Source organism: Cyclopterus lumpus, chromosome 11, assembly GCF_009769545.1.
Source record: "Cyclopterus lumpus isolate fCycLum1 chromosome 11, fCycLum1.pri, whole genome shotgun sequence".
Classification (NCBI taxonomy): domain Eukaryota; kingdom Metazoa; phylum Chordata; class Actinopteri; order Perciformes; family Cyclopteridae; genus Cyclopterus; species Cyclopterus lumpus.
Window position 1 is genome coordinate 7,072,711 of NC_046976.1, and position 26,808 is coordinate 7,099,518.

A 26,808-nucleotide genomic window follows, 5' to 3' on the forward strand; every position below is an offset into this window, starting at 1 on the left:
TTGTGTCGTTTGGCTGCAGCCCCATCATGCTTTGCAACGTCAGCCCCCCCCCCCCCCCCCCCCCCCCCCCCCATGTGAACGTCTGCAAGCTGTTGCAAGAGCAGACTGGATGAAAGGCAACCTGTTATTTACCAGCAAATCTTCTCCTTTTGCCAATTACACCAAAGGCTTCTCTTGGTAGGCAGTTATGTTCTGCCTCGTGACCACATGAGAAATAGTTAAATCGCTTTTCTTTGTCATCATTCTGCCCATGTCTAACTTTGAAGACATCCGTCTGTTTTTATCCTGCAGGCTGTCAGGCAAAAGTGCAACTCGGAATAGGCCAAACATTTTACCAACCAAGTGTGTGTGTGTGTGTGTGTGTGTATGTAGCTACAGCACAAGTAGTTTTAATCCTTTGTTTCAAACACACAGTAAGCTTCATTCCAGACTTATCTCTTGGCATGATAGCAAATGTAATCAAGTGTAATCTGATGCACAGACAGATGTATTAAAAGCCGTCCCATGACAAACAACCTTGAAGACTCAAGCTTTTTGTCTTTTTCTTTTAGGCATCACCACTGCTGTTGATTTTACAAGTGAGTGGCAGTATTTACAAGAGATGGTGCACCTGATATACAGCAACTTGAAGCACTTAGTAAAATCCATAATAATAATAATTACATAGCAGTTTTGTTTCCCCGCCTCTCAAGATTTTTGGCTTACCATGAGTATTTTTTATTTTCTTGATGTTAATGATCTTTCGTATATCCCTGTAGGAATCAAACCTTCACACAGTCCTTCATAATTTATATCACTTATATCACTTTGAGCTATAAGATTACCTAAACCTGACCTGAAATAATACAAAACCAAAGTGTTTCCAAATTGAAAATATTAAGCTGGTTTGTTATGAATTACATAAATTATTTATCCGTTCTTGTATCCCAAAGCTGTTCTGTAAACTCATGTCAAAGTCATCTAAAATCTCTCGGTGATATAACGTGTCTAAGCGGCAACTTCAAAATCCCCTCGCTTCAATTTTCTTATTTGGGGGCGGGGGACATTTGGAGTATGAGGGCCACTTAGCCACACCATTTTTTTTCTTCATACTTGCTCGGTCTGGCTGAGAAAGATGGCCAACGTGCCCGGAATGTTCTTTATGTTCTGTTCCGAAGTGGTGAGGTGAGAGGCGTCGGATAAATTGGGAGAGGAGCTGAACAACGAGAGGAACCCTGAAGGGGACAGAGCCCGTGAGAGGGGCCGGCCACGGGGTTAATTGTGCCCGCAGCATGGCCTCCCCGAGAGCTGAAGAAAAAACATTCACAGGGACACTCGATGACACCAAGGAGCAAATCCATCTCGACAGGCTGAGAACCAAAAATGGAAAAATGATAACCTATCATTTTTCTGCACAGAATACTTTTTTCTTCCCACCCACACATTCCACAGCAAAACCTCAAACCCATATACAGATAGAGAGAGAGAGAGAGAGAGAGAGAGAGAGAGTGAATGGTTTAAAGTGGCCGAACAAAAGAAGTGTGGAAGTAAGAATGAATTTGAAAAAAAAGGAAAGTGACCGAGTGAAAGTGACCGAGTGACAGGAAACTGAAGCATGAGCTGGAACAAGACAAATGACCGTAGCGGAGAGTGTGTGACAGGACTATTTCCGGGAAGAGCAGACCACACCCTGACCGCCAGAGAAGGCAGCGAACCAAAATGTGTCCCGATTGGCCGAGAGGCTGAGTCCTACTCTGTGGAACCAAGGTGCTTCCTTCCCATCAGCCCAGTCTGACCCAGCTGTCATCTAAAGCTTTTACAAGCTCTAAAGCTGGACTCCAGCAAAAGAGGGAATAAAGGAGCTTCCAAATATGCTGCTAAAATAAAATAAAAAAACGGCATGTAATCCGAGCGTGCGTCATCGCTGAATAAAAATGACGTGAACCTGGTTAAAAAGTCACTCACGGCTTAGTCTATTCTTCTTTCGCTGCTCATAAACAACTGCTTTGATACTTACAGGACACCAGGTTCCAATTCTAGGGCAGCATGGAGGCTTATAAATGCTACAAATAGCTACAATAACATTAGGCAACGTCCCAGAGGCCCTGTGAGGCTGATACTCCTGGCTCTTCCGAGTAGTAACACATGCTAGCAGGCAGACAGGCACTGCCCATCAGAGTCAGAAACGGTTTATTGCACAGCACGTTGGGGTTTGGCGAGGTGATTGGTGTGCAACAGTAAACACAGTGCAAGACATAATTAAAAAAATATGGTAAAGAAACAGATAAGAGTTAAAAACAAGTATATTATTAAGTGTAACATGTATTTATAGATAAATGATGTGCAGGGGTGTGCGACTGTAAGTAATTATCATGGGGATGTAAGTGTCCCGGGCTTCATTGATGAACCCGACTGCAGATGGAAGAAACTGTATTCATGGCGTGAGGTCTTGGTCCTGATGGACCGCAGTCTCCTGCCAGAGGGAAGGGACTCAAAGAGCTCGTGCCCAGGGTGAGAGCCGTCGGCTACAATCTTTCTTGCCCATCTCGTGGTTCTGGAGGCGAAATAGTCTTGGAGGGACGTCAGATTGCAGCCAACCACCCTCTCAGAAGAGCGAATGATACACTGCAGTCTGCCCTGGTCCTCGGAAGTGGCTGCAGCGTACCAGACGCTGATGGAGGAGCAGAGGATGGACTCGATGATAACAGTGTAGAAGTCGTTGTCTTTGGCGGGTTGAACTTCTTCAGCTGCCTCAGGAAGAACATCCTCTGCTAAGCCTTCTTTGTGATGGAGCTGATGTTAAGCTCTCATTTGAGGTCCTGGGTTATGATGGAGTCCAGGAAGAGGAAGGACACCACGGCGTTGACGTGGGAGTCAAACAGGGTGATGGGGGCGGGTGGGGCTGGGTTCTTTCGTAAATCCACAACCGTCTCCACTGTCTTTAGAGAGTTGAGCTCTAAGTTGTTAAGTCCGCACCAGGTCACCAGATGGTCAGTCTCCCACCTGTCTCCACACCGGAGATGAGTCTAAAGAGGGCGGAGTCATCCGCGAACTCCAGGAGCTTGACGGACTGGTGACTCAGGCGGTGCAGCTGTTGGTGTACAGGGAGGAGAGCAGAGGGGAAAGAACGCGGCCTTGAGGGGAACCGGTGCTGATGGTCGGAGTGGCTGAGGTGCGTTGTCCCAGCTTCACACGCCGCTTCCTGTCGGACAGGAAGTCTGTGTATCATGGATCATGTGTCTTACTGATAGTGAGGCGTGACTACGTCCAGAGAGTGATGGACTAGCTGGCCAGGCCAAACCTATACTCTGAATTGTGAATTTTCTTGTTGTGGCCTCCTCACAATTTTTAGTTACACACAATGTTGGCTCAGCTCTCGCACGATTAAACGCTGATGTGCAATAAATTGATAAAGGCCTTGTTTTTTGGGAAATGTTTGATTTCATACGGCCCCAATTTGTGCCTCTCATGTTTTAGTATTATATTATATTATATTATAAGTCACATAGCTAAGCATTTACGTATATTTTGGCATAGTGCTGTTGTTTGTTCCCACTTAAAGCTAACATCAGCATACATAATACAATAACATGCTGATGTTTCAGAGGTATGTTTACTATGTATACAATCTTAATGAACATCATACTTTGTGCAGGGATTTTAATTTTAGTCAAGTATTGGACAAATGTATTGCAATTCATCCTCAGGAGGGCATGCATGTCTCCACAATATTTCATTGCAATCCACAATGCAATCAACATTTGTGTCAACACATTCCACTCAAAACCACTAATGTCAAACTCAGTAGCGCCAGAAGAAAAGTCCGGGGATCGCCTAAGTCCATATGATTCATCCTCTGGTGACCATAATTGTGATGGCAAACCATCAAGTGGATGCTCACATGCACTAACAACACACACACAGAGCGATAACTTAATCATCTGCTCAGGTAGACATTTCTCCACTGTATCTTTACATTTCCTGCTATTAATGTTCAGATTGTTAGATACAGCTCTTAAAGACAGCATCTGCTGCACGATAAAAAAAGATTTTTACCCCTTTCTCAAGTCGGCCTGCTGTTGGAGGGACAGTGTGTGTAACGATCACTGGTACTCGCAGACTGGAACCCAAAAGCACGACAGTGAAACAGTCTGAGTTGCAAGGAAAGTTCTGCTTACTATCAGTTCAGGAAAGGACAAAATCAGGAGATCAGACTATCTGGCTAACAAAAAAAAGGTCCAAGAACAGGCAGATCAATTTAAACGGGCTAGGAAATGCTGGAGAGCTTGGAACACACCAACAAGACAATCTGGCAGGGACCAGGTGAAAGTGGGCTGGTCTAAATTCTGAGGGACCAATAACAGAATGAGCTGCGGGTGAGGAAGACCAGGGGAGGGAAATGAGTTGATGGCATGGTCTGAGAAAGAGGCGGGACCTGAAATAACAGGAGAGTTAGTGATGAAGCAGAAGCAGATGAAAAGCAACTAAGAGGTGGTGGAGTTCGTGACAGTGTGTAGGATCTAGTGGTTCAGTTGCAGATTGCAACCAACTTATGAAAACATAGTTATTAATATTATATTCAATTTCTGCTGATAAACCAACTCGATAGTAGTTGGAAATGATGTACTGTAACGCCATGCTTAAATTGTATAAAGTGAAAGAATCCCAGTTATTTTTGTCAATATTGATGTCATACTGTAACATTCTTTACTTTAATACAAAACATGTTTCTGTTGTTCTTGTATTGTACAAAGGGAGGAGAAAGCAAGGAGATGAGTCATTTCTGGAAACCTGAATTGGAAATATAGCAACAGCTGGAGCAATGGAAGAAACATATTTTACATCGTGCTGCTGATGTCATTTCCTTTTCATTAAGATGATTGAAAGAGTCTTTGAGGATTCTAGAAATACTTTCTGAACAGCTCTTTTATGCATGAAGATATTATCATGGTAATACACGAGAGGAACAAACTGAGGCTTGGTTTAATATGCATTCTACTTTACAGCATGTGTCCTCGAAGCATCTTCTTTCATCATATTCCCAATATTCAGATAATTGGATTCATACTCACCTTGCTACCGCTTGTAATGCATCTGATCTATGAATTTGAGCTTTCAAATCTTATGCCAACATCAAATAGAGATTTCAGGCCTGTGAAAACGATACCCTCAGGAGGATTCCTGTGCTCCACGGTCGTTCCGGCTGTCCGCTGACTGCCCTTAACGTTTACTACTTCAGCGTTAAAGGTTTCACACTTGCCGGTCACATTTACTCAAGACGCCCAACGAGCAAGTAAATAAAAATAATTGTCTGCTCTTGACGAGCTACCGCTCAGTGGAGCCTCTTCTTGGGGTCGGGCGGTCAAGGGGCCTGTCCGCCTGCCCTAATTTATGACCATCCTTTTGAAAACATTGGTTGTGAGGCAGGGCCAGCACTTTTTTTTTTTTTTGGTGCAACAGCTGTTTTCACTGTCACAGCCGTAATGCTCCCCTGGGAAAGGAGAGGCAAGAGGAGAGATGGGAACAATTGCTCGTCATGCAACTTGCACACAAGCAAAGTTTCGTGGCTGAAGAACAGAGGAGCTGTGTGGGGGGGGGGGTTAGCTTAGGGGGAGGCTCGACAGAAGGTTGAGATAAGTAGAGGGATCACACCTGTGTGCTTAGTCTTCATGCCAAAAGGCAACCGTAACGGTAGTGATAAACACACCTCTCATGGTTTTTGCCTCCATCTCTCGATTGTAGCTGGCCTCCAGCCACCCGTGGCCTCGGTTCTATTTAACTCACATTAGCGTGTGTGATTCATTATGTGAGCTATTGGCTCCTTCTGTGGAGATCTTTAGAGCGTAATCATATGTAGAAATGGGCTGGGTTTCCTGAAAGCTTTTCAGCACCAAAATCACCTTACTTTAAGGATAATGCTGGGAAACCAGATCACTTTTCTAAGGGTAGCAAATTAAAACTTTACCCAAAAGCATGTGCATACAAGACTGCTAGTCCTGTTACGGCTTTACTTGCCGTTTACTAAATGTGCTAAAGCCAATGTGTCAACTACAATGGTAATGTTAACATGCGGATCTTAGTTTAGCATGTTAGTTACTACAAGACACAAAACGGACCAATATTACCAAATAAACGGTCTACACGGTGGAGGGATGACTGCCTAGACATGCAAGCATATCGAAAACAAACACAAAAAGCTGTTCGGGTTTTCCAAAAATATAATTTTTTATTTCACATGAAATTTTCACATTTAGCATATTCATCAAACATTTTTTATATAATCTTCTGTCTCTCTTTCTCTCTCTCTCTCTCTCTCTCTATATATATATATATATATATATAAATATATACATATTATACACCTTTTTGTCTTCTTTTTTTTTTTAACTTACACATGTACAAAATTAGGTAACAAGAATTCAGATAAAAAATAAAAAAAAGACCGACTTCAATGGTAGTCATACACCGTTGAGCTTTGTTGGTCAAGCCAGCCCGGCAGGTGAAGTTGTACTTGGCAGCTTAGCTTGATGTCGTGTCTCGTCTCTTGTGAACTGGTGACTGACTATAACCTTTTCAAATCACCCCAAACTGTGTGAATTATTAGGTCCAAGTAAATGAAGTTTGTGTTGAAAACATGAGGACAGCACCATGATACACAGGGTTGGGTCCTGTAGTAATAACAGATACCAGCGCTCCATGCTAGACAGTTTAACCAATGCAGCGGCAAGATCCAACAAACAGAGAAGTCCAGCCTCTCCGCAACACACACACACACACCCATATCTCAGTGTTCACTTTTGGCAGAAAAACATTTTGTATCATCACTCGTTCAAGCAATCGCTCCCTTTTTCTTTCTCTCACTTCAACTCACACGTTTGCCCTTTCACACAAGTACTAACTCTACCAGGAGAGAGAGAGCGCTCCCCGTTGCCGCCAGTAAACATTTCTCTTTGTGAGCACATGGTATATACAGTAAAACCTCTCAGCTGCAAATGTTATAAATTATCTTCACAGAATGTACACGCAACACAGTTCGATGGAGTGTGTTTTCACGTCTCATGTCATCTGATGTCAGTGTGTGTGTGGGTGTGTATGTGTAACACTGTTATGGGGTGTATGTCGTACTGGGCCGCGTTAGTGCTACAGTATCAAAGCACATGGTCGAGTTCGCAGAGGATTGGTAGTCATGAGAACGGCCCCCGCGCCTGTCAATGCTACATTTAGAGAAAGTAATCACTTGGGACACCAATGCCACTCGATACCATTACGATAACAGGACAACAAGTAATACACAATACTCAAGGGTGGAATAGTGTACAAGTTGGAGAGATGACTGATCTTTGGCTCAAAAAGGTGAGAGATTACTTTTCCACTGAATGTGGAGTCATCCCGTCTAAATTTATAGAATTCAAACAGAGTTGATGTCTTTGCTCTTGATTGTTCTTCGGCCACTTTAGGTCCCTCTTCATCTTCTTCATATTGTCTTCTAGGGTTATCCTCCAAACTTGGAGAGAGCCCGGAATACAAATCAAGATCGAGAGCTTGGTCTTTCCGAGAAAAAAACCTTTTGGAAAATAAGATGAAGCACAGATACTTTGTCTCAAACGCTCAGGAGTTACTCCGCACGTTCGGGACGAGCGAGTCCCTCTGTACTTTACCAGCTTCAAAAGTGTCTCCCCGTGGCCAGCACTGGGCATGGAAAACAAAGTTGTTTTGAGTCAGTGGTCTCATCCCCACAGACTGTCTTCATTGTAGTCCCTGAACAGAAAGTCTGCTGACAGCGGTCCTTTCATGTACTCTCAGTGCAACAATAGCAGTAATGAAGATGGGACGAGCAGGGAGAGAACCGAGAGGGACGCAGCCGTCGCCACAGAGTTTGACCGCGCGCTCTTCTGGACGTCCGGCAGGATTACCACTGGGTCATCTGCTTGAAGATGGGAGATAAAGAAGACACGTTAGCGCCACATATTTACAACACAAACGCAATCCTGAATGGGCCTGGACTGTTTTAAGATCAGGGATAATTATAAAGGACACTAGGCTTGGTAAGCATACCTGCAGGCAGTCTGTTGGACGGGTTGTGAACCCCACCCCCAGCTCCAGCTCCAACTACAGCCCCACCCGTGCCTCCTTTAGCCACTCTGGCCTCTTGAGAGCCTAAAAGAAAAAAACAAAAATGCCATCAATTACTGTGGGGTCTCACAATAGCTTAAGCCGACTATCACAACTATGCTGCTTTCCCTACAGCTGGGAGGGCGGTTAAACTCACCATCAGCAGCTACGACGTCCACCCTGAGCCTGAGGCACTCCTGTCCATGATGGTGCAACGGTTTGGCTGCCGGGAAGAAACAACACAGGCGTTAACATCCCAACTAATACACTTAGCCTTTTACTGGCCCCTTAATTCACCTTCACGAACACGCTTGTCAACAGACAGATACAAAGCTTAGGAAGCCATCTGTGACCAGGCGAAGTGTGTCTCGTCCTGCAGTTTATCTAATTACAGCCGCGGTCATGGGGGCAACACTCCTGGCTCTTTACATTCTAGCAGGGGAAGTGTTGCATAAACTTTGCAAACTGAGCCAACACCCCATGTTACGCTTCAATGCGCAGGCCACCGAGCTCCAGCTTGTTACGGTTCGTAGCAAAACAAAACAGAATTTTGAGCTCCCTTCCTTCAGTCGAAATATGAGCTTGATTGCTGTGACATATTCCCATATGGTTCCCATATGATGAATCTTTTGGATGGGTTGCCTTGAAATTCAGTATACACATTAGTGTCCCTCTCAGGATACTTTGTAATCATTTTGTCTGTCGCTTAACTTTTCATTTAGTCAAAATCGGAATTTGGTCTTTTTGCATGTTGGTCTTAAAACGCAGGTTTATGACTGAATACCTGCAAAACCAATGATCCTCGATCAGCCTCGGCTGTACGTTGTGTTAAGGGCTGATTAGCTAATGCTAACACGCTAAACTAAGATGTTGATCATCAGAGCGTGATAATATGCTGAGGTTGGCCTGTCCATTCACATCCAGCAGTTTCTAACTGCGCGGAGAAAATTAGGAGCATTGAAAATGTTTGTTTGCTGCGAGGAGATATACAATTATATATGCGTGTGTGTATATATCCATACAAAAATCGGTTCATGTCAGTGCGACCGTCATTGCGGAAAGTCAAAGTTCTCAATTGTTGGAAAACATATATAATTATAATTGGAAAAAAGAAGACTGACAAACACAGAGAACACTTTGAAAAGAAAGTTATATTGACACTCACAGATATAATAGTAGCTTTCTCCTTGACGAAACTCCTTTCCCAGAGTGAACGGGGTAAACCGCTGGAACTTCTCAGAGAACTTCTCAGGGGCGTGGGGGGCAAACGGATGACCACACTCCCAACGCATCTGGTCGTACGATTGGGGCTTGCAGGAGTCGTAGTCCTCGCGCTCCACCATGTAGAGCACGTATCGCTCAGCATCCAGCAGTGGCACCTCCCCCTGAGGGTAGTGGGGGCAGACGATGTCCAGGTAGTCGTTGAGCTTCACCTCCACGGTGTAGTCGTCCCATAGAAACCTGCAGGGAGGAGGCAGAGGAGGACCGTTATGCGAGTGGCAGGAGACCGATAGCCGCGCTTATGCCATCGGAGCGGTAATAAATATAAGCCTCAAAACCTGTGATTACATATTGATCGGCTACACGCCAGAGTGCAACAGGGAAATCAGAGGAAAGTCTAGGAGGCCTGGGAATAAGACATAGAGAGCAGGAGTGTTTGTGAGTGACGAAATATGTGTGTGCTGGCGCGGAATGAAGAGGGGAAAACGAAATAAGGGGAATAATGATCTGCAGAGAACATGTGCATGAATATGGATGAACGTGAGGCCGAGTGCACATTGATCCCACGTGCCCCGGGAGTCGAGAGACGTTTACAAAGAAACATTAGCAGTCAGTTAGCCCGTCAAGACAGGAGATGAGTATCGACATCAGCGTGCCGACACGCAGATGAAGAGGCAGAGTATGCATTATGACGAGTCCACTTCTACAGACGCGGACACACAAACCGGAGTTGACGAGCGATATGGATTCAAATGAAGGTCACATGTGTTCTAAGCCATTCATTAGGGTGAGAGAGACAGGCGGACGCATACAAAACGAGTCCGGTGACGGCCCGTAACCGTCTCCCACCACATTCCCTCTCATTACAAATACAGAGACACAGTCAGACTGTCTGCCTCCCCTCCATTCCTCCTTGCATCCCTCCCGTCACTCCTCCACCCTCTCCACCCACTTTACGATGGCCCTCAAGTGGACTAAACTCCCCTCCCCTCCCCTTCGACGTAGGCTAAAGGAGCAATCGCAGAAAACCTTTGAGCATTTAAACCTGCTTCTAATGTCCCCACAACACACAATTGAATTATTACAGAAACACGTAAAAACAACAGCATTCTCTCAGGCCGTCTGAACTGCCAATGATTCCTTTTCTGTCAGTTATTATGAGTTTATCGCCAGGGAATTGACATAAAAAGGTATTTCAGCTTTGTTCCTTGCCCCCTGACTGAGTGGCTGCTCAGGGAGCGGCTCACAGCTAATGCTCTCTTCTCAGCTAAAGCCATCTATCAGCGGAGCGGTAGCTGGCCGCTAACAACACACACACACACACACACTTCCCAGTAACTCCCATCTATCAACAACCTAAAGCAGTAGCTACCTACTGTTTGCCCCCACTGAATACGAATACACACACACACACACACACACACACACACACACACACACACACACACACACACACACACACACACACACACACACACACACACACACACACACACACACACACACACACACACACACACACACACACACACACACACACACACACACACACACACACACACACACACACACACACACACACACACACACACACACACACACACACACACACACACACACACACACACACACACACACACACACACACACACACACACACACACACACACACACACACACACGATGCCTATCAGTTACCGTCTCCTACTGTTCTGGAGCACCAGGGGTTCTCGGAGAATGGAAGAAATTTGACAGACTTCAATATTTTCACAACATACAAGGAGAATGTGTGTCTAATATAGGGTTTTGTTGCTTTTGCAATGAATACATGGCTAGTTCGTGAGGCTTTCATCGACTCCAAAGAAAGAGGCAGGCAGCCAGTGTGAGTAAGCGATTCAATCTGATCTACAGATCTCAAAGAGTTCCAAAAGCCTACAGGGTGCCAATCGGACACCTTTAGCACTGAAAACCCCCCTCACCACTGGGTTTTTCTTTGAGAACTCTGTTATTTTCTCATAAAACCCCTAAATGTAACAAGCGGCATTTGGGGACTGTGTGTTTGTGTGACACGGTCCATATGTGTGACTAACGATCAAAGTGCACGGGCCCCTGCCGCTCGTTAGCTGCTGTTGTTGTTTTTGGCCGGGGGTCCCCCTTGTGCCGCCTGGTAAAAGGACAGACGCCGTGGCTCCAAACACCGGGCCCTGACTCCTGCTCCCCCCTCCCCCCTTTACCTCTCTCCGCCTGGCTGCATTCCCTCAATGCTGATGACCAGATTAGCCGGCAACGCCATTATAACAGCCACACACGCCCGAACACAAGCACCTTTTTTTGTATACCGATGAATCTTCCATCTAACTGTGCTGATAATAGTGTGCCCCAGCCAACTTTTGATGTGTGTGTGTGTGTGTAATTATCATTGTGCGATGGTCCAGACAGCTTTGTGCTTATCTGCAACTTGCCCGCCACGCTCCGTTTACCAGATTGGCGCTAAAGTGTTTTTTCCCCCTTCCACTTTCAATTCCAGTCGAATCGATAACACTATTGAACAAACACTGTTGTCTGCGTTTGCCAGACAGAGTTATCATCACGCTGCAAACACAGAAAACACACACACAAACAAATCCCCTAAAGCCAATCCCGCATCCCGCCGCCCCCACTCACGCAGAGCCCGGATAACAAACCAGTTGTGGTATGCTCCCAATGTGTTCATCTAAAAAAGGGGGTCAAAGGGGGGTGCAATTAAAACACAAAAAGGGGTATTAAAGTTGCCCCGGAGGGGGGTAATTATGCCCTCCCGCTCCCCACTTCCCAGTCCCTTTAGGCTGAGAGTTTTTTTTGGGGGGGGGGGAGGGGGGGAGGGTATGAATAGGCGTGGGCTGGGGGGAAATGGCTTTTGAAGTTTCTTTCAGTCAGAGCAAGTATCTATGCGAGTGCTACAGTTGCTTCATTAATGCCACCGTTCCATACAGGGTCTCTATTCACAACGCGCCTGAACTGAGGGAATACCTCACTTAGCAGAGAAAACAGTGGTTGAATACGAAACCCGGGGAGGCTGGCTATCCCTTTTACTAATGGCAAATAGTTTTAATTATCCTGCTGCCTTGTGTTCCCCTCCAACGCCTCTGCATTGAAACCTTCCCCATCATCTGCTTAATTAACTGATCGGAGTAACACCCTTCAAAGGGAGCTTAGGTCTCTGTGTGAAAAGGTTTAGCTAACAAAGTCAAATCATGCCACCGTCACTTTAGCAGACAAAGTCCTGCTCCGTCTCCCCCAGTGTGAGTCCCTTGTTATTTCCCTCCTCCAGACTGTTCCCCTCTCTCTGTCTTGATTTATTCCCATTCATCCGAAAAAAAATACTCTCTCTTTATGACAGTGCTGCTTGGAGCTTCAGCCGAAGCAACAGCATGGAAGAGTTGTATTCTGTACTTACGGATGATTTGTGGAGCAATGGCAGATATGCAGCGGGGATTGCGTGCATGCGTGTCCGTCTCATCCTGAGACTTTTACTTGTGATTGTTTGTGTGGGACTGTGTGTGTGTGCGTGTGTGTTGCGTCAGTGATATGGAGGATAATAAATGCCAATAATGGACAGCGATGATAGCAGTGAGGGAATGTATAAATGTGTGTGTGTACAATCTGCTGAAAAATAGACTCCAGGCTGTTACCGGCTGCTCTTGCATCCTATCCGAAGAAGGAATTTCTGATTTATTTGAGCCTCTTCAGCAGCAGGAGTCTAATCTCTCTTCTTTAATCTCTCTGGCCCGCGTTTTGCTTTCTTCTCCACCTCTACCCCCTCCTTTCACCCATCCATCACCCTCTCATCTCTGCACTCTATCGCCCTGTGGAATGCTGGACCTCTGAGGCGAAGAAGCCGCGATGTGGATCAAAGGTCGGACAATCTCCAAGTCAGCACCGGAGGGGCCTGGTGCTTTTTATTATTATTCTAGCGACGAGTGCTCACGCAGGAATCGCACACGTTAAAGATCGATTCGGAACTACTTTAAAGGTCCATAAAAGGCCACGTCTAAAAACAGGAGCTCCGGTCTACTTGACCTGTGCGGTCACCCCGACCACATAAACATGATCATTTTCCTTTTTTTGTGCACGACAGTAATGTGACCCATAAGGTAACCGGCCTGCGCCACAGATGATTGAACCGGAATGCGGGGACCACCTAATCGGCTCATCCAAGCCTGGATTATTGGGTGGCGCAGAGGCTGAGCTCTGGTCCATTCATCAGCACCAGACCCTGTTTAATACGGGGGCTTAGAGTGGACAGCGAGGCCCAGAGCAGCAACAGAGGGGCTGGGGCCAGAGTATAGGGTGAGATAGGCAGAGTGGGGCTTTCTTTTTTTTTGTCCCACTCCTATTGTTTTCACACAGAGAAGGGGTATTACTCCTTTACACTGGCGTTTTGGAGTTCAGGAGAGACACAGTGATTGTGAATATGTGTGTAAGTGTGTCCGTGGTTGCAGAGGGGAAAGTGAGAGGTGTTAACAGAGCAATGAAAGACACTGGCCACAAGGGAGCCATTTCTTTCAAGATACATCTGAAGCGACGCGACTCCACGGAGGGAGGTGGCACATCAGAGAGCGGTGAAGCCGCTCGCAGGTGCATCATGAGTTTAGTTAAGCGGGAGGGTTTAACGTTATTGCTCAAACTCTTTTTTGTTTCATCTGTCTATCTGTTCATCCATCAATGTCAGCCGTCCCCGCCCACTCTCTGTCCGTCTTTCATCACTCAATAAGCAAACCAGATCCTCATGTCAACTCTCTCCCTACCCCCAACCCCAGACCAAGACTTGGTGAACCAATCACAAAGATGGTATTCCAAATATGCAACTTTCTGACCCACCGTTTGCAGAGCACAATGCCGCGTGGGTATGCCGCGTCGCCATAGAAACGAATATGGTCCAACTCACGCGGCTCCTCCTTCTTAAACACAATATTCAAACCTTCATTCTTTGCACCGTTTGACTTTTTGTCATCCATCTCAATCAGCTTTCTCCCGTCCGTCATTCAACCTTTGTCTGTCCGGATCATTGGTCATTCCGCCGGCGTTCTTGGCTGAACTTGCCAAGCTCCCTTTTGCCACCCAGCAAAACAACAAAGCTTTAAGTCCAGCAGATAAATAATTGGCTGATTCTGCTGCACCGAGAAGGCGTGGATGAATACATATGCTCTTTCCAACTGTCTCACGCTGTCCCCTGAGCCATTTGTATCCTATAAAATGGGCCAGAACACAAAGGTGACTACTGACAACACATTTCTCAGGAGGCAAATATCTGTACAAGAAAATTGATTTTCCTGGATTGATTTCCACAAGGCAAAACGTTCATGCTCATCTTTTTTTTAACATGAACTCTTGTCTGAGCTGGTGGCTTAAGGAATTCCATGGGGAAATAATGTGAGCTCAAGCCACAGTTATTAAATAGATTTATTTTAATGCAGTAGCAGTAGCAGTAGTAGTAGTAGTAGTAGTAGCTTATCTAGTAGTAACGATGGTAATAATACAACTGACCCCGAGGTGGCGGTAGTATTCGCTGTCTGGACATGTTTACACACTGAACCCAGAAATCCAACAAAAAGGAGAAAAAAAGTTTTACACAATGAGCCTTATTTACACAACAAAACAAACACAATGCTTAATTTTCAGAGATAATATCTGACTCCTGCTTACTAATTCTTCCACATCCAAACACATATACACTGTTGGCACATTGAATGTCACCAAGACTTGACAAACAAGTCTGGAGGACACACGCGCTCTTTATCACACACTGCAGTCTCCACTCATAAATCTGCATATTAATGCTTTTTTCATCCTCTGATTTTTCTGTGCGGTTGAAAAGAGGAGGAGCAAGGGATGTCTGCTGCGAAGATAAGGAAGAGGCAGGTTGACTGGGGTGACTTTGATCAGAGGAGAATCCAAAATAGAGACTCAGAGAATTGACAGCAGTAGAGGCGGGGGGGTGGATCCCAAATCATCCTCAGGGCTCGACAGTCGAGCACATCCATAATGGTAACAATGAATCACTGCCAATATACTTATTCCCTTTGTTCAAATATATTCATCCCACAAACAAGCCTGGGAAATGCAAGCGCCTCTCAGAGTCCAGAACCTTTACAGTCTTGCGTGTGTTGGTGTGAGAACTGTATTGTTTATTGTGCAGACAGGATACGCTGTTTTCCCGGTAAAAGCCGTGGCCAGGAAGTGCAGCACGCCTGCAGGAAGGTAAAACCTTTGGCCTGATTCTCTATCTGATGCAGTCAATAAAACAAGCCAATGACACTGGCTACAACAAGTGTGAATATTGAACAGGATAAAAATCTGCTTTTTGGAGTCAGGGGTAACTCCTGGGAATGTGTTCAATGAGGTAAAGTCTTCCTACAGACGAGTACAGACTGTAAAGATTGGGAACGTCAACACACTTCAATGCACATTGAGCCTGCAAGAGGCGATTACCATCAGTTTGACAATCTCTCAGAGTATTTCCCCCAGATTGAATTCACCAGACAGATTACAAATCAGATTAAATGGTGGTGGGAGGGGACAGACAATGCGATAAAAAGATGGGGATAGACATCGGAATTTGCTGAAGAGAAGGAGGCGGGGCGTTTAGAGCGAAGGCTGGATTAGGAAGTAAAGTGGGAAACGGAGATGTTTTTCAAGGAAACTAGCTTTGGATCAGATTACATGGAAATCGCAGAAATCCCACACCTATCGTGTCCACCCAATCACACCCGCTCACTAGCTAATCTTATCTTTCTTCTCGAACATGCGCATGCTCACATGCACGGAAGTCAAACAGACACGTGAACCTGTTTGAGCTCTGAGACTGGCTCGACCGCTTCCATCTCCACTGCTTCAGCAAGCCACTCCAGAGGGGAGAAGCACAAGAATAAACCTGTTTGCTGGGAAGACTAGAGCGGCTTTTTTTTTTTTTTTTTTTCATAGGGTGGTAGAAGAAGGAAGCTTTAAGAAAGAGGGCCGGTGGGGAGCGTGAAGGAAAGGGCAAAGTGCCTTGTGACAGCCTGCCACGGATGCCAAGAACGATAACAAATTCCACACCTCTTAGCGTGCTTCGCTCCTTCCCCCCTTCTCCGAGAGCCAGAGTTGGAGATGAGGAAATAAAAGACTGAAAAGGGACAGCTTGTAAAGTTGAGATAAAAGCTGGTGAAGGAGCGAAGGGGAGCGAAAAGACAGGAGGGGGAAAGAATGAGAGTTTCCCAGAGGCAGAGCCACGGCCGTGTGAAGAGGGGCCGGCCTGAGTGGCAGCCAGTATTCAGGGACCACCGCCGCGACAGAATGACTGACAGATTGATAGAGGCTGTGCCACTTCATCACATAGCGAACTCTGACCCCCCAATCGGTCACACCAGTTACTATTCTCTTTCTGTGGCTCACCGTGAAGACCGTTCCCCAATTTGTATGGGAAGCATCACAAAACACCCTTATTGACTGGATAAATGCCACACACAAGAAACATTCACACTGAGGAAACATACCTTGAATAAGGCCCTCATTTGAGCAATCGCAGCTCAAAAAGCATATTCAATGAAATGAATTAAAGGTTCGCGAAATACATTTTGGAAGCATATTTTGCCCATTTTAGCTGAATCAAAAAAAGCTCATTAAAGGCATCGCATAGCCAAAACTTCAGAGTCAGAATAGCTTAGCTCAAAAATGTGTCATCATCATGGTGAGGATGATGTCAAAATAAACATGTGCATGAGAGAGCCATGAAACAGTTAACAGACTCGCAGAACTGGAGACCACAGAACCAAGTTAAAACGGGAACTTGGCCAAGGAGAGGGGGAGGGAGGTGCTGGAGAGAGGGAGAGACAGGTACAAAGCAGAGGAGGAGGAGGAGGGGGGTGGTGGAGGTGGGGGGGTGGGGAGTCTACTCGGGCTCTGTCAGCAGGAGAAGAGGGGGAAAGGGAGGAAGGAGCAGATTATTGGAGTCCAGAGGGCTCCTGGGACGATGTTAACATCAATCACCACTGTGTGGCACATGTGTGTGTGGATGACTGAGGTTAATGTGTATAAGAGTGTGAGTCACACAAATCTGGTGATGTTGTGAATGTGCGCACACACACGCTTACTTTACAAAAGACACGTACACACACTGGCACGCAGGGGCCCGAACTAAATGGGCACACTGGTGAGCCTCTTTCTGGGAATCGGCCGGTGCTGGTGATTAAGCTGTTGCTAATCAGACACAAAGGTTACAAATATACTAACAAGTGAAAAGGTCAGCGAGGGCTGAAAGACTCGCAGTCAGCAATAGAGTTCACTCATGCTGGAACAAAGTGGTCGTTAAAGTACAGACAGGGATGACCTTGGAAGTCACACACACACACACACACACACTCGTGTGTGTGTGTGTGTGTGCGTGTGTGTTGCTAAATCCCTCAACAATCAGAGAAATAGGAAATTAGCCTGCACCCCATGCACCACAGTGATCAATCTGATTAACGACAGCTTTCTCACCATCAAGATGGAACAATAAACCGGGAAAAAAAAAAGAGGGGAAAACACATCTCACAAGAGAAAAGATGGACGTCAACACGCTGTATGAAGTGACGGGTCAAAAGGGGAAAGCAGCTTGCTGGAAATGATGAAAAGCACCAAATGAAAACATCTCAGTGACTCTGTGATTTTTCCACGAATACAGGATTAAAAGTAGTGAAAAGGGGGAGATTTAGCACAATCATCAGGAGCAAAAATAGCGAGTGCAAAAGGGCGGATTACTAGTGTGTGTGTGTGTATATATATATATATATATATATATATATATATATATATATATATATATATATATATACACACACACACAAACACACGCGCATGATCACTGTCGTTCCACAGTGGGGGGAAACAACTAAATGCCTTTCCATCTGGGACTTTCAGGGCTTTGACGCTGTACTCGTGACCTTTACGACAACTGTGAACACTGTAGTTTCAACCACTGGGGAGATCCGGAGGGAAACAGTGGTTGAATGTAAGCTTGTGGGAGCATTATTGAATATCTGTTTGTTTTCAACCAAGACAAGACACATGTGCAGAGAGAGAGAGAGAGAGAGAGAGAGAGAGAGAGACTGATTGATTTAGATGGCGTTGTCAGTTGGTGTGATTGAGTGTCCTGCTTTGTGATTGTCTGCTAGGATTCCCTGTTTGTGCTTGCCCATCCCGAGTGGGTGCGTTTGTGTGCGGGTGCGTGTAGAAGTTTGTTTGTGGCATGTAAATGTAACTCTCCTCGTCCCCCCCCTGGCCACCATCAAACATAATTCTAATTGACCCCCGTTTATTCTGAATGGCCCCTAACCCCCCACAATTTGAGCTCCAATTCCTCCTCCCTTGAGCAATCCATCTCTCTCCCCCACAGCGTGACCTACTGGGCAGGCCTCAAGTTACCTCCTCCGTCTCTGTCACACACCATTATTACTCGCCTTACCACCTGAAATATGAACACCCCTATGTCTCCCTGACAGCCACGTAAACCCCATGTGGTATCTCTTGATTTAGGAGACACCTCAACCTCCCACTCCACACAGAAGATTCAGACTCGGCATCAGATGGGGAGGATATGATATTTCAACACGTTGTTCTGTTAGTCAAACCAGAAAGAAAGAAGAAAAAAAACACTCAAATATAACCCACTTGCAAAAGGGGGGGGGGGGGGGGGGGGAGATTTCAGCTCCTTGGATGAAGATTCAACAGCATCAAACAGAACTGAAATTCTCTGACTTTTTAACTGTTTTATCACAATGCTACCATATTAAACCCTCTTCCCTCTTACAATACATGGACTCACATATACATGTGTGCATCAGGAGTCCAAATAAGGAAGTGCATTTTAGTATTCATATATCCTACTTAATAAAATTAAAATACAAAGAACAACAATCCTTGCATTTCTCTGTCCATGAAACACATTCACCAATGTAAAAAAGGAGCTATCCTCTCCCTCACAAGTAACTCTCTTGTCCAGATAAATAGATGGTGTGACTAATCCCGCAGCATTGGTACACAGATTGTGAAACGGATTAAATCTCAACAGGTTAGACAAAGTATTACAGGTAAACAGCACCATAATAACAGGGTCGAGCCCAGAAAGGGCGGAAGGGGGAGGGAGAGAGACTCCCAACTGTCCTTCATTATCATGACAACCGCAGCCAGTTGCTTCCATCACAAGCAGCTCGCTGAATATGCATGAGCCGCAACTATTCAACCGCATCCGAGTATGGATCATAATCATGCAATCTGCACTGGTAATTAGGGTGAAAGTTGATTTTATGTTCAAGATGCCAAACAGTCTTGTTTTTTTTTTGTTTTTTTTGGGGAGTGGGGGGGGGCATTGGTAAATAAAATAAGTGAGTGCAAAGGTGGATTCAAGAGCACTGCATGAGCATGGGAAACCTCACACGAAAAGAGATACTTACTTGGGGTTCGTGCTGTTCCAGTAGACGCTGTGCCGCTCCGCTGAAGTGAACCAGGCGCAGACGCTCACAACGAAGCCCACAATCCAGACCAAATCCATGGCGGAGAGGAGTGGAGGCGTGCAGAGAGGAAACACAACTCAGGTAGTAGTATGTTGCGCGAAAAAAGAATAAACGACAACAACGAAAAAAAAAAGAAAAAAAAGTTCACCGAGAGGAGCTCGTCCACGCACCTCGAGACCGCACGAGTAGTTAAACACTTTGCGCCACGCGGTGAACCGACAAGACAAGAAAACGCAAGGAGATACGCGCGGCAGTAAAAAAAAATACTAAACAAAACACCGTAGAAAAATCAGGTTAACTCGACAAATCCGTAGTCAATGAAAGCCCGAGCTGCGTGGTGGCTGGTTTTGTGAAATGCCCACAGCCGCGAGCCCCGCCTCTTTACCAGAGGGGACCAATCAGAGGGCGGTCCGAGAGACGCGAGCTCCGCAGCTTTCTCTGCATGTCGGCCTGCTGCGTGTTTACGCGTTGAACACAATATCACAACTGCATCATGTACAGTGGGTCCACAGCACAGCATCTAGACATATTACCCCGGCATTTGTACGCTAGATATTTGCAGTATAATATCAACACGTCAAAAATGTCTGCTTCCAGTAACCTTATCATACTTCGTGGTATTTTTCAATGTAGCTACATTTTTTTAACTTTTTTGCAGATTTGATAGTTTACAATTCCATAGTACCCTACGTTTAAAACATTTGACACCCCTAGAAAGGTATCAGTTCAGTCAACTACAATATGAGTCATGTTGCGTGTTCATTATGAACATTGCTACTCTGTTGTCTTTAATGTCTTTTTATATTTATCTTGTTATTTGTATATTACATGTGAATATGTACGACGAGAGCGTACGTGTAACCGGAGTCAAATTCCACGTATGTGCACACATACGTGGAATTTGCTGATTCTGATGCTGATGTTTTAAAGCAGGAAATCACTCATCATGTAGTCATATGATATATTTTTTACGTTACTTTGGTGCATGTAAAATAAGCAATTTTATTTCACTTGCAACATATACATGGACACCTAACATTAAGCAGCTTTTACACAAAACTTATTGTGAATTGAAACCTGAACATTGAAAGCTGCAAAACACTGTTTTCTTATATCTGATGCAAAGGCATTACATTTCACCTTTGTTCAAGTTATTATGTCCAATGTCGAATGCATTCAAACTATTTTTCTTATCTATCACTGAAGTGCACCACCCTTTCTTGAGTACTGGTTGAGCAACATCTGGTTTGTTTGCACAATGATTTCTTGAAGGGAAGTTGTTATTTTTTCAATCTTACACAGTTCTTTTTCCACTATGTGTAAATATTATTTTCAGGGTGTTCATTCGTAATATCAACGTGGAAGCAATTGCACCTTAACTTTGAAAACGATAACTCTTTGAGCCTCGGAAATAGGCCTCATGTCACGTAAAACCTAGATAGTCAAATACAAAGACTATATCTTCAGCTGGAAGCTCATAACCTTCTTGCTGTCAGATACATTGCAAATCCTGATTCTCATTTTCTGTTCCATTGACATGAATAATCTGTACCGCGAGCTGCTTGTTCAGCCCAGTGAGCCATATTGCTAGAGGGGGGTTTCAAGCCTGCTTCTGCTCGACATGGCACTTTATTAGCTATGCCTGCTTAGCAGAACAGCAGCTTTCAACGGTATCAGAGCAAACAACAACAAAAAAGAAAAAGAAATGGAAAAAAAAGAGAGAGGTGCAACCATTGTGGATAATACATTTAAACAGCTGAGAGTTTCGAGCATTGACACAATGTCCAGACATAGATACAAATCATTGATGTGAAAACTCAGCAGGTATTTGGTCCATATTCAAGAAAGCAGTGAAGGAAGGCAGAGAGAGCAGTATACTCTCCCGATGTAACCAAAATGTAGTCTGTGCAGCCCTGAGATGGAGCCTTTAAGATGTTATGTTTTTGTAAAAGTCATCTCATATCAGGTTAGCCACAGGAGACAGTGCATGAAATTTGAGACGGTTGTGTCTGTCACAGAGGGCCTGGCAGTTTCACGAGATGATTAAACTGTCAGGTATACTCCTGACTGCAAATCCACAGTTTATCGGACAGTTTAATTGTCACAGCGCAATTACATACCATTCACCTGGTGCTCCAAGCGGATTAGAGCAACCATTAATATCTCTTTACATCTGTGCTGTGTTGTCCTCTTTGAATAATCACCTCAGACACCCACACGATTGCGTCAAGCGTTTTACATAAAGCCTATACTTTTACTGTTTACTTTATGCAGCCTCAAGTGGAGTCCTCTGTATATTACAGGCAAAATAGTCTATGTTCTATGTGGTTCTGAGTATAGTCACAGTTCATGCAATCTGCATAAAAAAAAATTCAGCCTGAACTGACAAACCATTTCAGATCTAACAGTACAAACGCAGAAAGGCACATATATATGATAATTCTGTGCTACTCTGTGTCAAGCAGGTCGTCCAAAATAATGTGTTTTGTATTCATGAAGAGCGCTCATCTTCCCGGTGGATACATTTTTTAGAGTCCAATTGTTTTTTCTGGCTCGGTGGGAAGATAAAAGGTTGTGAGGGACTGCCAACATAATTGTCATTTGCATTGCAATATAACATTTGTTGTGGAAAAGCTTTCGCCACGCCGCAGACATTTATGTCAAAACTCTATCAGCAGCCAAATGAGTAGACCTTTCATTGCCAACCAACCTGAAATACGGAAGGAATAAATAGAAAGATGAAGTGGGACAAAACTGCAGCTCAGCCCTGATATATATATATATATATATATATATATACACACACACATATATATACTCTTCAACAGCCAGACACACAAACACGCGCACACGGATCTCTGCAGGCTTGCATGTTCACATAAACACAAACCAGGTCGCACAAACACACATAAACACAAACCAGGTCGCACAAACACACATAAACACCAAACCAGGTCGCACAAACACACATAAACACAACCCTATCCACCTCAAATCCTGACAGAATTTGCACCAAGCCTGTTCTGTGGCATGAAAATAAGATATAGGAAAATAATAGGGAAAGCTGTTTCAAGTAGGCATGGGAACAGGCTGTCCATAATTTGTTTTTTTCCATCCATTTTAACCAGCGTAATTAGATGATGTCAGAAGGAGTTGCACTTTCTGTGATCCTGAAAAGAGAAATCAAAACATGGAGGATTTTCCCCTCACAAATCTCCGAAAAGTGTAAAGAACGTTCACCTCTGTACGGGAACAAACTACAGACATGCTTTTTAATGGTCTTGTGTTTGTGTGTGTGTGTGTGTGTGTGTGTTTCCTTGCGTTTATCTGTCTGTCCACAGTCAATCTTGCATACTACTGGTACCATTTTTCTGTTTTCATTCATGACTGTACTGTATGTTTAAAGACCTCTCCTGGTTGCGGTGATTCACACTTTTTTGAAAGGTTTGCTTTATTGAATGTTTTGTACCGTCACTGACTGCTGAATCTTCACTCCTCTTAATGGGCCGGTGGGCGAAGCACGTAATCAACAATTGCTTCAGTAGCAAAAGATCGGCTAGGCTAAAAACAAGCCTTATCTAGTCAGTCACAGTCCACATTTTGACCTTTGCCGTGGCTCAAGAGATGACATCCACACAAACATTTGGTCTCATCTTCAATCGGAGTCTCTGCAGGTTAATTTGATCGATATGTTATGATCCACGATACCAGATAGACAAATCCCTGTTTATGTTGACTGTAAGAGTAGGTTTGGGCGGGGAGAGGGAGACGCACCTGGCGGGGATGAATACACGTTTCTAGTTCAGCATGTGCAGAGACTCGTCTTGAGTCAGCTCGTTGCCACTTTCTTCCTTCTGGCTCTCCAGCGTGACCATTAAAGGAGAACTGTGTGGCCCCTTCAGAATACAACTGTTAGGTTTAATGACAGACTATCATCATGCTCCCATCCCCAAACAACACCTCACCATCTATTTACATAAGAGAACTGTGTTGGTGTGAACTGAGCAGCAGCCCAGCAGTGCTCGGGCCTCATCGTGTCCACCATTGTTGTTCCTGAACCGGCGAGCTCTTTCTCAGCAAACAATGGAAGTGAAGTGTTTCCTTTAATTAGCATTACTTAGGTCTACCTTATCTAATGAAATACTGACGCTGTAAAGAAAGCATCGCCGTCCTTCCCCAAATGGTTCGCCTGTTGAGAACAAGTTTGTTCATGGTCTTTTTTTGTTTTTGTTTGCTCTGGCACAAGTGTTGATTTTTCTTTGGCTTTCCTGAGGCCATGGAAGCAAAGTTAATGATTAGGTGGAGCAATTTTCAAGGTAATCAGTGAGTAACCGTAGCATTACAGCAAGCTGATGAAGTGGTAAGTGCCAGTTCTTAATTAGCTGTATTTAATTACCAGAGGTAAACAAAGAGGTGGTTGATTAGCCGTAGTCGTATCCAATGATCAGCGTGTCGGCTGAGAGATTGGAGTTCAGGTAAGACTATTAAGACGACATCGTAGTGAGGGGCTCCGCTGACGGCCAGGCAGTCGTTCTGCTTAGACAGTAAAGAAAGACACCCACACACACAGACACACACAAATGTACGCCTGCATACCCACCAAACAGCCAAACTGAGAGACAAAGAGCAGCTGAGAAGGAGGCGGATGAGGAGGAGGAGGATCGAGGAGAAATGCAAACACAGTGTTAGATAACGAGAGTGGAAGACCAAGAATGAAAGCAAAAGTGAGGAGGCGTGTGAGATGAGAGTGAAGAGCTTAAAAAAAGATGCTCTTAAGAAGGACAATATGCAAAGTATGAAAGATGCCGGAGAAAAAGTACAAAGGAGGGATGAAGCAAAAATGGACATCTTTTCACCTATAAATGATGCAGGCAAACCTGTGGGCCTGTTATTAGCGACATGTTACCTTCAACCGACCTGCAATTATGTGTCCCTCCCTTGGGCAAATTGAATTTTTGAGGTGCGATGCATCATTTCCCTTACACTGTCAAAATCTAGTGTGGTGTGTGAGATATATATTTATATATATATATATAGCCAAACAAATGAACGATGCAGTGCCGTCTCTTGGGAAACGCAGAGTCATTTGGATAGCAGCAACAAATGGAGGGAGTCCGTCACATCCATTCAGTGCAGCTTCAAGCAGCACAGAAAGCACCAACGGAAATCTACAGGAAGTTTAATAACGCGTAGGAGATAAGAAGGAGGAAGGTTTTGAAATAAAGGTGAAAAGGGACTTGATGTGTAAACATAAATATATTTGAGGCGAAATTGAGTGCAGAGGAGAAGCGGAAGCAGGGACGGATGCCAAATGAATGAGAGGGGGCCGGCGTGAGGAGAGAGTGATAAAGATAGGAATAGACAGGAAACAAACAAGAAGGACAGAGGGAGAGAGGAGAGGCACAACATGTAATAAGATGTTCAGATGAGGACTGTCGTAGAAATATATGGGAGCTGGATACGAGAGTGAAGCTGGAGAGATGGAACAAGATAATAGAGAGGACTATGTAGTAGTAGCAGTAAGGAGTATGATTTTAGTAAAGCAGAAAAAAGATTATAAGAAAGTCTCAGAAGAAATAGCTGAGAGATGAAGAAAGAAAGTTGCATAAAAGGTATCGTTTTTAATGAGCCATTGAGAAAGACAGAGATATAGTGAAATAAACATTTGGAGTGTGGAGAGACATTTGGAGAAAAAAAGATGGAGAGGAGTGTGAGTTAAGGGAGGGAGACGAGTTTTCATCTACAAAACAAAAGCCCGAAACAAAAAATGAGAGAAATTTGGAGCTAAGTGGTGTGAGAAAGTGAGGGGGGAGGGGGCTTCCACCGAAGTGGGCAGGTGGAACAGAGTGAGAAAAACAGAAATTGAATAGTGGAATGCGAAAGTACTTTTTAAGGAAAAATACAGACAAATGCAGGGCGAGAAAGAAAAAAAAAAAGGGAGAGATTGACACTCGAATGTAAATAGGGGAGAGGAGGATATAGGCTGGATAAAAAAAGACGCACACTGGTGGATTCCTCAAAAGCCCCTTCAATATGTATGAGGGCAGCTCCATAGACTGCTGCAGCCACAAACAAGCAACCGAACAGAAAGGAGAGCAGCAGTGCAGGTTGTGTTGAAAAGAAAGAGCTCCTCTCCTGTCAGCAGACTTTACAGTGTGTCCAGGGAGTCCAGAGAAAGGGGACCACCCAGAGGTTCTGTTTACCATCCCCTGCTTCCCCTTGACACAACAACACAACAACAGCCTGGCATCGCTCAGGAGGCTCCGTGTGAATATCCGTTCCGCTGAATTACAAGGGCCGACCGAAGCACTATTACGTCATTACAATACGTACAAAACTCAAATAACATCAACAACCCAGCACCGCGGGACACTTATACAATGGCGTTTTTGAACGGAAAGGCTCTAACAATCTCACGGGGGCCAGCTGAGCACCTTTTGAGGTGGAAGGGAAGCTGAATAGTAATGACTGTCGTGGTTGGAAGAAGCTGTAGGCTAGATGCAACTGATCCCGCAGAAGAGTCAACAGAACGAGATTTGAGGAAAAAAACAGCATGTGCTCTCACGCTCGTCAATCCCAAGGATGCCGAAGCCGTCCAATGTTTGCTCATTACCTCCTGAAATATGTTCAAATCCCTGTGACATGCTCCGTCTTGCGATCTGTCCAGAGAGCCCAGACCTCCCCGGCACTGCTAGGCCCTCAGGAGCCTTGAGGGAGACGGGAGACATTGTCAGTTGGCGGTCCCAGAATAGCGCCATCCTTACCGTCACACTGACGGCAAGTGACACCATTGCTAACAAGGGGTTGGACTTAACATGCACTGCTCAATGGCTTTGCGGTGGTATTGCCGCTGACTCCTGCTGACAGATGGGAAGTAGTATTCGTGCAACTTCAGAAAGTTGCACGAATACTCATGTGCGTTATATATTCAAAGCTGGTTTAGGGCTTTGCAGCTGAACCTCAGCAAGAGATGGCGTGAAAAAAG

The 26,808-nt window shown here is 44.9% G+C and overlaps 1 protein-coding gene across 2 annotated transcripts; it reads right to left on the reverse strand.

Annotated features, from left to right (window-relative positions):
- Window positions 1–6,313: 6,313 nt before the first annotated feature.
- On the reverse strand, window positions 6,314–20,121 carry efna1a (ephrin-A1a). Of its 2 annotated transcripts, none has more exons than XM_034544430.1 (5): window positions 19,764–20,121; window positions 9,257–9,552; window positions 8,249–8,314; window positions 8,035–8,136; window positions 6,314–7,903 (listed from the first exon to the last, which is right to left on the reverse strand). In XM_034544430.1, the coding sequence occupies exons 1-5, from the start codon at window positions 19,859–19,861 to the stop codon at window positions 7,779–7,781; spliced, it is 687 nt and encodes a 228-aa protein (XP_034400321.1). In that variant the 5' UTR covers window positions 19,862–20,121; the 3' UTR covers window positions 6,314–7,778. The 2 variants fall into 2 exon arrangements, with proteins under 2 accessions (XP_034400321.1, XP_034400320.1); XM_034544429.1 differs by having other exon boundaries at window positions 6,314–7,906.
- Between the last annotated feature and the right edge of the window lie 6,687 nt (window positions 20,122–26,808).

Bases quoted from the DNA above. Each gene is read 5' to 3' on its own strand.
- efna1a (XM_034544429.1), bottom strand. From the start codon at position 19,861: ATGGATTTGGTCTGGATTGTGGGCTTCGTTGTGAGCGTCTGCGCCTGG. The intron at 9,553-19,763 runs GTAAGTATCTCT...TCCTCCCTGCAG, and splicing joins TGGAACAGCACGAACCCCAA to GTTTCTATGGGACGACTACA. The intron at 8,137-8,248 runs GTGAGTTTAACC...TTTTTCTTTTAG, and splicing joins GGACGTCGTAGCTGCTGATG to GCTCTCAAGAGGCCAGAGTG.